The sequence below is a fragment of the Eumetopias jubatus genome, unplaced genomic scaffold (genome assembly GCF_037043125.1).
Source record: "Eumetopias jubatus isolate StellerSeaLion01/CBP00866 unplaced genomic scaffold, mEumJub1_p1.0 scaffold_3, whole genome shotgun sequence".
NCBI lineage: Eukaryota > Metazoa > Chordata > Mammalia > Carnivora > Otariidae > Eumetopias > Eumetopias jubatus.
This window is the reverse complement of record NW_028274809.1, coordinates 63094329-63109879: the sequence shown is the minus strand read 5'-3', so window position 1 is coordinate 63109879 and position 15551 is coordinate 63094329. Positions and strand designations below refer to the sequence as shown.

The 15551-nt window shown below is 36.7% G+C and overlaps 1 protein-coding gene and 1 pseudogene across 7 annotated transcripts; one reads left to right on the top strand and one right to left on the bottom strand.

The window, feature by feature from the left end:
* Positions 1-1252: 1252 nt before the first annotated feature.
* SPC25 (SPC25 component of NDC80 kinetochore complex) lies at positions 1253-15089 on the bottom strand. Of its 7 annotated transcripts, none has more exons than XM_028123949.2 (8): positions 15002-15089; positions 14282-14423; positions 14015-14167; positions 13854-13919; positions 8252-8398; positions 7700-7804; positions 3187-3285; positions 1253-1418 (listed from the first exon to the last, which is right to left on the bottom strand). In XM_028123949.2, the coding sequence occupies exons 3-8, from the start codon at positions 14151-14153 to the stop codon at positions 1294-1296; spliced, it is 681 nt and encodes a 226-aa protein (XP_027979750.1). In that variant the 5' UTR covers positions 14154-14167; positions 14282-14423; positions 15002-15089; the 3' UTR covers positions 1253-1293. The 7 variants fall into 7 exon arrangements, with proteins under 7 accessions (XP_027979750.1, XP_027979745.1, XP_027979729.1 ...); XM_028123944.2 differs by lacking the exon at positions 15002-15089 and adding an exon at positions 14668-14982; XM_028123928.1 differs by lacking the exon at positions 14282-14423.
* Positions 3891-5567, top strand: LOC114223313 (ribosome biogenesis protein NSA2 homolog pseudogene; annotated as a pseudogene).
* Positions 15090-15551: the final 462 nt, after the last annotated feature.

The window sequence follows — 15551 nt, the reverse complement described above, 5'->3', positions numbered from 1 at the left end:
GGAACTGGAGGCATGGCCATTGTTTTGTGGCTTTTAGTTGTGCCCAAGATATCCTGAACCAGTATTATGTGGCTTCCATTATAGACAGCATACCTAAATACAACTGAATTCGCAAGGAAATGATAGTGACAAAAAACAGAATCTTAACTGTTTTTTTTTATTTTTTTTAAGATTTTATTTAATAGAGAGAGAGAGACAGAGAGAGAGGGAACACAAGCAGGGGGAGTGGGAGAGGGAAAAGCAGGCTTCCCGCGGAACAGGAATCCTGATGCGGTGCTCGATCCCAGGTCCCTGGGATCATGACCTGAGCCGAAGACAGTCGCTTAACCAACTGAGCCATCCAGGCGCCCCAAAAACCAGAATCTTAGAACAAGTTGACATTTTAACTTTAGTCTGTGTTGAAGAAGATTCCAAGATGGCAAACTTATATCCAGACCACAATTAAACAGTATAAATGTTATAAAATGGAAATGGATTGTAAATTTTCCACTTTTGGATTTTCAAAAGTGTATCTATCCTTCTTTGAGTATCTTAGTAGAATCCTGCCAACCTTCTGATGTGAAGGTTTGCCCTTTATTTTAACTATAGATTCCTTTTGGTGTGAGAGAAAAACATTCTTTCCTTTATGATATTAGAATGATAGTAGATAGTAGTATTTACTTTTGCCAAGTACATTTCAAAATTTGCTAACCTTAGCTTGGACCCACATTCCTAATTTTTTATTACTAGTCCATGACCTTAAAAAGCTTGGAGGGGCACCCCGGTGTCTCAGTCAGTTAAGCGTCTGCCTTCAGCTTCGGTTACGATCCCTGGGTCCTGGGATCAAGCCCCACATCGGGCTCCCTGTTGCTCCCCCTGCTTGTACTCTCTTGCTCTCTCTGGCAAATAAATAAATAAAATCTTAAAAAAAAATAAAAAATAAAAAGCTTGGAAACCAATGAGACACAGTGTTGGTTGTACAAATTCCCATTTCCAGGCTAGCCTTAAACTGCCCATGCCTGCCATTAAAAAATATGTATACACACACACATATATATATATACACACATAGTACACTAACTTTCATTTTAGAAAGGACACATTTGACTTTATAAATTTTATTTCTTAAGATTTTAATTAAAATAATTTAAAGAAATACACCACACAGAAATGTTACAGAAATACAAAAAAATTATAGGCAAACAATGGATAATGAGAATTCTTTTTAAAAGAGATACACGACGATAAAAAAAAAAGAGAGCGAGATACACAATAGGGAAGAAAAATGAACAATTTTTATATACTATTCATACGTTAATTATAAACCATAGCAGTAAAAGCTTTCCGAACATTGGCAAGAAAGGCCGAGAAATTGTTGGTCTTCCTTACATTCTCTTGAAATTCTGCCAGGCACTCAAGATGAGGAGCACTATCTGACACTAGAAGAAAAAGAAAAAAAAAAAAGATAATTTGAATGAGATTTTTTTTATGGAAGAGAAGTGTTTCTAATTTAGATGCTTTCATCTGATTCAAATCATTTCAAGTCCATTTTACTGAAATGCTTTGAGCACAGAACAATAGATACAATTGATTTTCATATCCTAACTATCTTTTGGACCTATTCTTTGTTTAATCTCTAAATATTAAAATCTTAAGTACTACAATCTTACTTTAAAGGTAAACAGATGGTAGTCAAGGGATTGAAGAGCTTAGTGATAAAGAACAGAATGCTATTTCCCATCATCTTTCTATACATTTTGTTTTCACTAAACTGTTTTAACAGGTGTGTGTGTTGTTTTTTTAAACGGTTAAGTCAGTTTTCTCTGTAAACTTTGGCTTGACTTCTAGTTTCTGGTCACTAGATCAAAAGAGAACAACTTTCAAAGCCAACTTTTAGTAATTTATTATGGGGAAAAAATCTTAACTTTTATAAGTTTTCATTAGAAAACGTGACTGCTGTTCTACAAGTGGTAATTATAGGGCTTCCTAATCAAATGAAACACAAAGTCACAAGTAACCGTACGGCTCTCCACGTAGTTGTACAAGACGGTACATCTTGGGACCAAGTCTCCAGGGAGGGTGGTCAAGGGAAAGGAATGATCCAGCTTTCTCTCCCAACAATTTGGTCCTTTGTCCAAGGAGAAGAAATCCGACCATGTCAGCTTTCCAGCTCTCTGGTTGAGATCGCTTAGGAAACAAGGACCATGACCACAAGAGAAAGAATAGCAAGGAGCACTTGGTTCAAAATCACACTGTAGATTCTATTTTGATACACTATCAAATACTGTGATACTACGTAGCAAGAGAGAATATACAATTTGGAGAACACTAAAAACCTAGGTATGTGGTTTTTTTGGGTTTGCTTTTTAAAATTTAGCACTCATTAAAAAATATTTACTGAGAGAATATATAAATACAATATACAACAGAAATTCCTACAATAGTAATTCCATGAGAACGAGGACCAAGTCCCCCAGGTCCATTAGGGAGCCAACTCAGCAGCTCTCCTGAGTGTCTATCTGCTATAAATGCTTTAAGATGAGAACACAGGTCTAATGAGCTGAGAACCATTTTCCTCAATTCCGATAAATGAAAAATTACTTTAAAGGGGGCACTAGAAGAATTAAAAAGAAATAAATATATTTCCATTCTCTTCTTGTTCCCCCTATTATCAATCATATATATTCCCCATAAATTGATGACCTTCTGGCCGGCTGGAGAATCAGTAAGTGAGCTAAATTATCAATGTGTGGGATTTTTCAGGAGACAGTAATATTTCTTAAATTGATTTTTGGGAAAATAAATGATCACATTCTGATGACTTAGCATTTGCTTTTAAAATCAACTACTTGCATAAATTATAATATTCATATTTACATAGTTATATCCTTTATAATAGCTTTAAGCTCTCTAAAAGGATAATTCAAACTGGTATAGGAAATGCATTGATCTGTGGTCTTTAACACTTTTCTGCCACTGTGGCACCATGCCATTCTGAAGAAAAGGTACATATTTAGGAACCTACATAATAACTATAAATCACAACTATACTCACAGGCTTTAGAAGACACTATCCCATGAAGCAAGACTGGCAAAGAAAGCACTACCTTGTGGGAATTACTTTCCTTCCTATTACTTTCTATGTGGAGTCAGATAACATTTGCGGATGCCAATCTTAACTACCAGTTAAGAGATAGGAATACATACCTTCATATTCCTTGGCTTCATTTAGGTGGAGGGAAAACATAAATGGGTTCTCAGGATGCTTAGGGTCAATATTAGTGAATATAAACTGTAATTTATCACCTGAAAAGAGAGATTAGATTATTTGGTATGAAGAGTATTTTATCGTGCCAAGGGTTCCAATGGAGATGAGCTTTCTCACCTCTGTCCTTAATATCTATATGCTAAATACATACATACATATATGTATACTTAACAAAGCCTCCAAATGTACAAGCTACAAATTAGTTTTAAATGAACTCTAAATACGATTTTTAAAAAGCACAACAAAAGAAAATAATTGATACACTGGACTTCATCAAAAAATACAAACTTTTGTCCTTCAAAGGATATTATCAAGAGTGAAAAGGATAACCCACAGAATGGGAGAAAATATTTGTAAATCGTATCTCTGACGTGGATTTAATATATAGGATATATTTTAAAAAACTACAACTGAACAACTAAAAGAAAAGCAACCCAATTCAAAAATGGACCGAAAGGACTTGAATAGATATTTCTCCAAAGAACAGACACAAGTGGTCAATAAGCACATGGGAAGATGCTCAAAACCACTAATCACTGGGGAAATGCAAACCAAACTACAATGAGATATCATTTCACACCTACCAGGACAGCTATAACAAAACAAAACAAAAAAGAAAAGTGTGGATGAAGACGAATGCAAGATGGTGCTGAGGCTGTGGAAAAGTTTGGCAGTGCCTCAAAAAGTTTAAATTAAGAATTACCATAGGACCCAGTGACTCTATTCCGAGGTACGTACTCAAAAGCACTGAAACTAGGGACTCCTGTAACTTTGCCAACGTTTATAGCCGCATTACTCACGGCAGCCAAAAGGTGGTAATAACCGTGTGTTCACTGATGAATGATCAGATAAACAAAATATGGTATATACACACAATGGAGTATTATTTGGTCATAAAAAGGAAGGAACTTCTGATACATGCTACAACATAAATGAACCTTGAAAACATGCTAAGTAAAATAATCTAGATGCAAAAGAACAAATACTATAGGATTCTACCTATATGAAATAGAATAGGTAATTATAGAGACAGGAAGTAGATTAGAGGTTATGAGGGGCTGGGGGGAGGAATAAGAAGTTATTGCTTAATGAGTACATAATTTCTGTTTGTAGTGATGAAAAATTCTGGAAATGTGATGATTGCACTGCATTGTCAATGTAATTAATGTCCCTGAATTGTATGATAAAAATAGATAAAATAGCAAATTCTAGGTCATAGTTTTACCACAATAAAAAAATGTACTACTGAACAGATTTAATTTGACCTTTTCTACACAGTAATCCAGACTTAATGCCTATTTTCCAAAAGACCTCCAAATGCTCCCAAAGGAGTAAATGCCCATTAGAAATTAAAAATCGCAGCCACAAAGTAGAAACTCACATGCATTTTAATTTTGCTCTACAGCATAAAAAATTAGGAAATCTCATTTTAAAAATAGCTTTAATTAGGTCACGGCTTGTGTGGAGTCAGCTCACGGGTCTGGGAGACCCGAAAATTGAGAGCTTCTTCGCACCCCAGCAGCTGCACCCGACAGCTCTGCGGCCGTCACCACGCCACAAAATGAATACATTGAGTTGCACCGGAAGAGATATGGTTATCGTTTGGATTACCATGAAAAAAAAAAAAAAGAAAGAAGGTCGAGAGGCTCATGAACGATCAAAGAAGGCAAAAAAGATGATTGGTCTGAAAGCTAAGCTCTACCATAAACAGTGCCATGCTGAGACAATACAAATGAAAAAGACTATCAAGATGCAGGAAAAGAGAAACACCAAAAAAAGGAATGATGAAAAGACTCCACAAGGAGCAGTACCTGGACAGAGAGGGACAGTCCCAAGCTAAAGTACTTTCCAATATGATTAAACAAAAACAAAAAGAGAAAGCGGGAAAATGGGAAGTTCCTTTACCCAAAGTCCGTGCCCAGGGAGAAACAGAAGTATTAAAAGTGATTCGAACACAAAAGAGAAAGAAGCAAGCATGGAAGAGGGTGGTCACTGAAGTCTGCCTTGTCGGAGACAGCTTTACTGGAAAACCACCTAAATATGAAAGATTCATTAGACCAATGGGCTTACGTTTCAAAAAGGCCCATGTAACACACCCTGAACTGAAAGCCACCTTTTGCCTGCCAATACTTGGTGTAAAAAAGAAGCCTTCATCCCCACTATATACAACTTTGGGGGTTACTACCAAAGGTACTGTAACTGAGGTGAACCTGAGTTGGGCCTTGTGACACAAGAAGGCAAAGTTATTTGCGGAAAATATGCCCAGGTTACCAACGGTCCTGAAAATGACGGATGCATAAATGCAGTCCTGCTGGTTTGACAGCAGTTTCAGACAAGAAAATCCTTATAACTACTGAAGACTACACACCGATCAGGGAGACCACCATTACTGTGGTGGTTCTGAACACTACCAAACAGCCTTACATATCTGCAGTCATCAAGAGAAGGATTTATTCTACTGTGAAAAACATTAAAATAGACATTTATTAAAATAAAAAAAGTTTTAATTACAAAAAGTAATATTGAAAAACATTTGTCTTACATTTTTATTCAAAATGAAATAATTACATTAGTACACCAGATTTTTTTAAAAAGATTTATGTATGTATGTACATATGTATGTATGTATGTATGAGAGGGGTGGGGAAGGGCAGAGGGAGAGAGAATCTTAAGCAGACACCATGCTGAGTAGAGAGCCTGACACCCATCGCAGGTTGCAGGGTTTGATCTCACAACCCTGAGATCATGACCTAAGCTGAAACCAAGAGTCTGTCACTTAGCTGATTATGCCACCCAGGCGCCCCCAGGACACCAGATTTTTAAAAGTGTTAGTAGTAATGGGAGGGAAACATGCCAAGGAAGAAAGACTTCCTAAGATAATGAAGGCTTTAATTTGGGCTGTCTTCTTTAAAAAACATTTCCTGACTTTGAGGGCTATGAGAAAGTTTTATTTTTAAATCTGAAATAATTGTAAAGCTTTCTGGTTCAAAAGCACCTCAGGATGACATTAAGTCCAATGGATCAAAAATTCAGAGTTGGACCCTGTATTTTCCTCTAATCAAAAGGTTATTTTTTATTAAAAGCTTATTCCAACAGATGAAGGGGTGGGGCAGAAACAAGACTAACAGATATATGAATGAAGAGCCCAGACAATCAAAGAAATATAATTAAATATACAGAAAAAAAGTTTACCTTTTCATTAATAATCAAAGAAATGCACTTAAAAATAAATGCTCCAATTATATCTAGTCAACTGCCAAAAAAACCAAACACAAACAAACTTAAAAAACTACCATTTTTGCAAGAAAACAATGAAATGGATACTCTTTACATTGTAGAGAGGTGTGCACAAAAGAATATGGCAGGCCTGACGCTGCTATCATTAAGAATTTTAGAAAGGTCTCCTTGCAAGTTCGTCGTTGGCTGGTGTTGGGGCCCCCCAAAACACCCCAGATTTGAAGAGTCACAAGGAGGACTCACAGGACTCCCCATAGGGTCATACTCAGGGCTATGATTTATTACAGAGAAAGGCTACGGCAAAATCAGCAAAGGGAAAAACACATGGGGTGAAGTCCAGAGAAAACCACCACAAGCTGCAAGAGTCTCTGATGAGCTTCCCCGGTAGACAACACTTTACACGTATTGTCACATTCAGTGCTAAGGGAATTAAGCACATCCTGTGTGACTCTGCTGGCTTAAGACTCTTAAAAAATTATGTCTAAAAAAGTGTTTCTTTACTGCTGAGCCCAGTGCCTTTTTTGGGCTGATTTTGTTTTGTGTCCTCTCTGCAATAAACCTGAGCCATGAATATGACTATATGCAGAGTCCTGTAAGTCTTTCCAGGGAATCACCAAACCTGATGGTGATCTTGGGGACTGATAACACAAAGAATACTGATATAAATTGGCACATATACTACACGTAACGCCATTAAAATATTTACATGCTTTAACCCAGTAATGCCTCTCTGGGAATTCCATGGAAATTATACAAAAGAAATGGAGAAGTCTATATTCACTGTAGTACTTCTAAAACTGAACCACAGGCAGAATCCAAAGGTTAAGTTAGAAACAAACCTGTATTAAATGATAGATAAAAGACTGGATAAATTAAGATACATTAATGGAATGAATTATTACACTACCATTTTAAAACTACCATAGGAAGGCGACAGCAACTGGAAAAATGCTAATCATACAATGCCAGTAAGAACAAGGAAAAAAATTATGTTCGTGGTGGCAGTCATGCCAAAAATACATTTATTAAAATACTGGATGATAAATAACCAAGGCAGCAGTAATTATGTTTGGATGATAAAAATGTTTAAATTCTTTCCTATTTTCTAAAAAGTTAATGATGTTGTCATTATTTTCTTTGAAAACATTTTTTAAATTCGCTACTTAAGATATGCCTTTCTAATCTTGTATGTTTTACTTACGTTAATATACATACCATAAATTTTTCGAATTTCTAGTCCAAGTCGATCTTTATATAAGTCTGCAGATTTCTGTAGTCTTTTCAACCTCTCTTCATTAGCTCTGTTAGCAGCAGAAATAGCTATGATTTTTAAAAAAATACACATATTTGAATATGAAATTTTTTTAGACAAAGAGACTTCACAGCATAAAAAATGTGCTTAATAGTTCCTGGCAGAGAATGTGTGATCAATAACTCTATTGCATAAATTATACTATGGCTTCTCCAGACAAATCTTTAGTGAAACTGTCTCCCACTCTGCTTAATTAAGCTGCCATATCAATTGCACTATGACTCTGGTTATATTAGAAATCAAAAGGACCTTTAAGTGAAACAAGAGAAAATACAGCCCACTTAGCTAACTTCACACAGCTTCCTTGCAGAACTGAGTGGCTGGCTATGCCCCTGAGGTATGTCATCCATTTTTAGTAATGAACTGGAAAGAAGGCAAGAGATACAGAACTGTGAACCATCACCACTTTGAAATTTAGGTTAATGTTTTAAATATGTGTATAACTGGAAACTTACTTTCCTTCTTCTTAGCATATTCTTCCTTAAGATCCTGAATATTTGCAGTCAGTACTTCCAGTTTCTGCTTTTTGTCTTTTATTTCAGCAATCAACCTTAACAAGTTATCTTTTTTTTCTTGAATGAGGTTATTCTGCCTACAGATCTCTGTAAGAAACACAAAGTGTTAGCTAGAATATATATACTTTGCTCTCCAACATCTATCACAGATAAGAAATATTGACTTTCATAAGATCAATAATGTTTTAATTGGTAAGTGCTTCCTAATGGTTCAAAAATTATAAAGAACAAAAAGAAAGAAATCCTATTCTTTTCTATTTGCATTTGAAAATAAAAGACCCTTGCAGCTCTACTCTTCAAATAAGTACATAAATAAAGCTCACCATCAAAGACAACCAAAATCTGGACAATATTTTTATTCAGTGCTTTAAAGAAAGAGTTCATTCTAATGCTATATTAACGATTCTGGAAGATACTAAAAAAAAAAAACAGAAAGAAGTGAAGGAAGAGAGGAAGGGAGACAGGTAGGAAGGATGAAACCTCATTTACATTTGTAATAAACAAAACATCTAGGAATAATCTAGACCAAGAAATATGTAGGCCCTATATGAAAAAAAGGGCAAAACCTGTCTGTGACATGTATTTGATTTGACCTGGATGTATGGAAAGACATTTTATGCTTCTAAATATTATAAAGATGTCACTATTTCCCAAATTCATTTCTATATTAATGCAGTCCCAATGGAATTTGAGGGAAGGGAAAGGGAAGACCTAAAAAAGTAACTATAAAATTTATCTGATGAATACACAGGTGAGAATAGTTAAGGAAATACAGTAAGAAAAATAATGAGGAAAGGGACTTGTCCTATTAAATTTAACATCTGTGATTGTGACACTTTTAATACAATAGTGGGGTACCAGCTGAAGAAATGACATATAGTTTAAACAAAAACGGCATTTCCAAACAAACATTGCTATATTTAGGAAATTAATATGAAAAATGAAATATGAAAACAAGTGGTAGATGGTTCCCCAAACCATACTGAAATCCAAAATAAATTCCATATTTATTAAATATTTAAATGTAAAATGAAATCTTGCAAAACCTAAAAGGCAGTATCTGAATATAAAATTAGTTCTATGGGGAAAGATCTTTTTACTCAAAGGCAAAAAGAAATCAAAGAGAAAAACATATACCAGCTACATAAAAGTTAGTACGTAGGCGAAAAGCCTCACATTTGATTCAAATAAGCATTAAACTCTACTATATGCTAGGAACTTTGTTCAACACCGTCTATTTCTGTAAACTTACTTAATTTTCACTATAATACATTTTGTAGATCTAATTTAAAGGAGGAAAAAGGCTCAGCAGATGACTAATGTACCCAAAGCCTTATTTGCTACGATGCAATAAATAGAAGACCTGGATTCAAACTCAAGATTTGACTTCAAAGACCATGCTTTTGAGCATTAAATATTCTCCCCCAACTATTTGTTTATTTATTTATTTATTTGACACAGAGAGAGAGAGAGAGAGAGCACAAACAGGGGGAGCAGCAGACAGAGGGAGAGGGAGAAGCAGGCTCCTTGCTGAGCAGGGAGCCCGACTCAGGGCTGATCCCAGGACCCTGAGATCATGACCTAAGCCAAAGGCAGCCACTTAACTGACTGAGCCACCCAGGTGCCCCTCCCCTGACTGTTCTTAATCTAAAGAAGACACAAATATAAATTCCTAAGACAAAAACAGACAAAGGAATAAACAAAGGAAATGTAGATTGCAGATGGTTAATAAATATGAAAGACAATTTAACCCAAGTAGTAATCACAGAAATGCAAATAAAGCAGTAACATACCAATTTTAATTTAGTACAATGTTTACAAAAATAATAGCTAGCAGTTGAGAAGAAGGCAAAATACTAAGAGTTTTTTTTTTTTTAAGATTTTATTTATTTGACAGAGAGAGCGAGACAGCGAGAGAGGGAATGCAAGCAGGGGGAGTGGCAGAGGGAGAAGCAGGCCTTCCCACCGAGCAGGGAGCCCAATGCGGGGATTGATCCCAGGACCCTGGGATCATGACCTGAGCCAAAGGCAGACACTTAACGACTGAGCCACCCAGGCGCCCCAATACTAAGAGTTCTTATGGCATATCTTTGACATTGCAAAACAAGTCTTAAGGATATTCAAATCATGTCCTTTGATTAGTTATTCCATTTCTACAAGTTACTTTAAGAAAACAAGATGTGTGCAAGTACTTATATACAAAAGATTATTTTCAGTATTATTTATAATGGTGAAAAACTGAAAATATCCTAAATGGCTCATGGGTAAATTATTAAATACAGTATATCAGTAAGGCAGAATATTTTTTCAAAGAATTTAGCAATATGGAAAAATACTCTAAAAAAAAGTTATATAGATACCATGAACAAAATTGTCAGAAATATTACATAGCACATGAAAAAGAAAAAAGAACGTAACTTTGTTAAATATGATTCTCAACGTTTCAGATAATTTGTTTACTTTTCTGTATTTTCCAAGAATTTGGGCATGATCATATATTGTCAAGTATAATTTAAAAATAGACATTTTATCAGAATTAACAAAGAAAAATGCTTTAAAAAAAAATTCAATTTAAACCCAAACCAAAGCCAAAAACAGTTCAGCCATTTCTTCTCCCAAACCCTGCTCTGGCAACCACCAATCTGTTATCTATGAGTTTGCTTTTTTGTTTTAAAAAAAAGTTTTTTTTTGGATTCCACACATATCATATAGTATTTGTCTCTCTGCCTGACTTATTTCACTTAGCATAATGCCCCCGGGGCCCATCTGTGTCACAAATGTCAACATTTCATTCCTTTCATGGCTTTATTCTATCATATATATATATATATATAGTACACACACACACACACACACCCCCCACAACCACTTTATCCACTCATCCATCTATGAACACGTAGGTTGTTCCCTTAACTTGGCTATTGTAAATAATAAACACCTGGGTGCAGATATCTTTTCGAGTTAGTTTTCGTTTTCCTCTAATAAACAGCCATAGTGGGGATCACATGGTAGTTCTATTTTTAATTTTCTGAGGAACCCCCATACTATTTTCCAGAGTGGCTGCTACAGAAAAATGCTACTTTAAAAAAAGATAAGTATGTTGTATGACAAAAAAGATGCATATTTAAAGTCCAAAGGTCTTGGTTCCATTCTGGGTCCTCAGTTGTCACCCAAGGACCTTGGTCAAATTACAACTTCGGCGACGCTTATAAAACAAGGATAATAACGGCTGCTCCATTTATTTACTTCACAGGGCTAGAGTCTCCAATAATAATAATATGGAAACTTCTAAACTATTAAGGATACATAAATACCACACATGTCAGTGTATTTATTATAATATTTAAAGAACTGTATGAGGGCACCTGGGTGGCACAGTCAGTTGGGTGTCTGACTCTTGATTTTGGCTTGGGTCGTGATCCCAGGGTTGTGGGATCAAGCACATTGGCCCTGTGCTCAGCCCAGAGTCGGTTTGTGATTCTCTCCCTCTGCCCATCCCCCCTACCCCCTGCTCTCTCAAATAAATAAATAAATAAATAAATCTTTAAAAAAAAAAAAGTTCTGGAACCTTTCAGAAAGAAAAGAAAAGAGAAGAAAGAAAAGAAAAGAGAAGAAAGAATGAACTGTATGGATTTGTGCCAATACAAATGTAAGGGCCCTTGATGTTGCATAACTATTATTTTATGTGTACACAGTCAGCCGTCTCTTTTATTCTCTAGGGCAGGTATTTCAAACTTTCACTACCACTCACCACACAAACACTCCCTTGAATTTTCCTTCCATGTGGAAAGGTTGTTTTATGGTACACTGGATCAAATGTATGACCTTAGCTAAGTTTCTTAACCTCAGTGAGCTTCAAATTTCTGTCTTGTAAAGATTTCAGGATTTAAGAGCCTGGTCCATAGTAAATGCCTCTCACTTTGAACAGAGATCTTCCTTCTCTCGATAAATAGAACAGATGTTCCAGGTGGGCCAGAATTTTTGGCTAATTTGTTCTCTGCAGTATCTTTCTAGAAGGGTACCTGCACAGAGTAGCTGCTCAACAAATACGTGGTAAGTTCCCTCAAGCTTGCCGACTCCCCAAATGTATCTATATCAGTATCCTCTCCTGACAGAGTACCAGTGGCTTCTTCTCCAATCCATGGTTAATCCAGATTCCCTCCCCTCTATTCTACTACTCATTGTCCCCTGACCCCTTTTTTCAACATCTGTTTCTCCACTGACTTCTTTCCTGCAGCAAATAAACATGCTCATTTTAGGGTAGACACCTTAAAAATGAAAAAACTTCTGTGCTCACTCAGCCCATTCCATTATCATAGCAATTATTACAATGTATTTTAATTGTGGATTCCCTGTGTATTCCACTAAATTGTAAGCAGTATGTAGACATTATACTTTGTGCACTGTTTGTGCTAGGCAACTATCAGTCAAATATTCACTGAATTAATTACACAGGTAAATTATATTTCTGTTCAAGCATAAACTGATTTTTTAAAGAAAAACAATTGATAATGTTTTTAGTTTTTAGACTATTTAGAGCATATTTTCACTATAGGTCATCTTTAAGAGCACACTGAGACTCAGAGTAGCAAAAATTGATAGTTTCAAACTTATGTTTCTAATCCCCAGCAATTCTACAAACCAAGAATGTTTACACACACACACACACACACACACATATACACACAAGTGGTTTTCCTTTCTGCTTGTGGTTACAGAAGAAATGAAAACAATAAAAGGGCAAGGAAGCTTCAGGGCAGCTCAGACAGTAAATACGGGTAAAAGGCTAGCATAATAGCCTACCAGGGCTCCAAAATCGAACGGCTTTAGGGGCCAAATAATAAGTAAAGTGGGCAAAACAAAGCCAAAGAAATTACTGGGGATTGTAGCAAATTCAAGGACACATGTTCCATCTAAAGACATTCCATTAATAGTGTTTAAAACATGGTGCCATGAAATTTAGCCTGTGGCCTCTGGCCACAAGTCTGTGATCTGTGTGATCTGTGTATAAGAATTCAATAAAACCTACATATACACCGTGGAAACTCCAGAGTGGTATAAACGAGAGGGCAAGAATAACAGGAAAAATATGGAGAAAACAGTCAAGAGTACTAACCCTACCCCCAAAGAACTGAGGAACTCCAGCTTTTCAACCCCCAGCCTATGATTTCCAATGAGAAAAACTCATTTTTCAAATAACTGGCATTTACACATCAGCACAGATGAATCTCACAAGCATACTGATGAATAAAAAAAGGGACAGAATATACACAAAGTGATGCCATTTATATAACATTCAAAAACACAATACTAAATACTAAGAGGTTAGTTCTGGAAGGTGGGAGAAGAGAAAAGTATACATGGGATGTTCTATTTCTCAAGCTGGGTTGTAGGTACACAAATGTTTATTAGTTTTATACGTATGTGTATATATATATATATATATACACACACACACACACAATACATTGTTTTATTTGTATGAGGGATGGCCTAAAGATGTTCAATCTAAAAAAACTGTGATTTACAGTTTGTCACCTACGATTTTGATATTCCAGAAACATCTCAACCATTCGTTCTTCTTCCTTTAATTTCACGGACAGCTTTTCTGAAAGAGAAATTGGAATTGAAGTTTTAATTCAGCTGAAATAACGTAAAAAGCAAGAACAACAAAACAGCATGTTACAAGTTAACTTCAGTTACCTCCACATGCTTTGATGGAGTCTTTGTAGGTGTCTCTTAGCCCCACCATCCCACAGGAAGTGTCACTGACAGTGCTTTTGAATTTATTCCAAAATTCATTTATGCTTTTATCAAATAGTGCAAGTTCGTCCTCTATCATTTTGGAAGAAAATGCTACAAAACAAATAGAACATTATATTTCTTATGAGTCATTAAAATCAAATCAGGCTCATATTACAATCAAGCATATTTTGGCAGTGTGACCTTTGCTAGAAAATAGCAGCTTACTTTTAACTCTAGATACTCCAAGGCAGATCAAGCCACCTGGACTTAACCACCGTTAAGATGCAAGATTCCAGGAAAGACATCTTTATCTCCGAGGGACTCGTCAGTAGTGTAACTGCACAAGACACTCACACAGCTCTATGACCTTGGGAAAAAGATTCTGACTCCGTTTTCTCACAAGTAAAATTGGTAACTTATAAGGCGTTTCCAACTCTGACCATGTGAATTCTCGCCTGCATTGCCAGGTCCCAGATGGATGGCCCCCTCTCATAGGATAAGACCCCACATCTAGCCTGTCTCTCCCTCCCACTAAGATCAGGAAAAGTAGCACTAAACAGGCGACTGGAGTGGGAATTTAGTGAGCTTAGTCCAGGAAAGGTACAAGTCACCTGCACTCTCTGGGTCTTGGTGTCCTCTTCTGTAAAGCAATGTCCGGTAAGACTGCAGGCTCCACCAGTTTTCTGTAACGCTAAAACCATCCCAAAAACCTAAAACCTTACCAGGAGGGCCACAGAACTCTCGTTCGCTGAAACCCGGAACCTTTCAGCCTCACCGCCGCCCACCCCGACGTGCAAACAACAAGCCGTGCATTTCAGACCTCGTTCCCGAAAATAAGTCCCGCCCGGAAACCCACTTTTCCTTATCGCCACAGGCGGATCGGGGAGCCCTGGTGAGTTCCCACCTCCCTCACCTTCTCCAGGAGGCCTGAGCCCCGCCACCTACCCACAAAAGACCCACAAAAGACCTGAACCAATTCGAGCCAAAACTGGATCTCCAGAAGCAGGTCCCGAAGCCGCGCCGACTTTCCTATTTCAAATCTTAGGGCGCCTTGCTCCTCCCGCCCTCGGGCGTCCATTCGCCTTCGGATTGGCTGATAGCTAGACTCCTCATGAAGGGATTGGTTGATCTAGCCCTCCGGGATTCTCGCGAGAAAAAATAGGGGAAAGTGCATTCTGGGATTTGTGGTTTTTTCTGAGACAGTCGGCCTCTCAGCTCTGCTTCTAAAATACTAATTAATAGCTCCAGAGGGACTCGCCCCAGCACAAGGCATTCATCAGTTTCAAATAAAGGCTTCTGCAACAAATATCAATATTGAACTTTAATCGCATTCTGTTGCCAAGTATATTCCCTCTTCTTTAATACTCCCTGTGTCTTAAAGTTAATTAAAAAAAATAAAGCTAATAAAAATACCATTGCTTAATCTGTGTCATCATTTAATAACTTTTCATTGGGAAGTGGTTGGAACATTCCTGTCTACTGGCTTCTAATATGA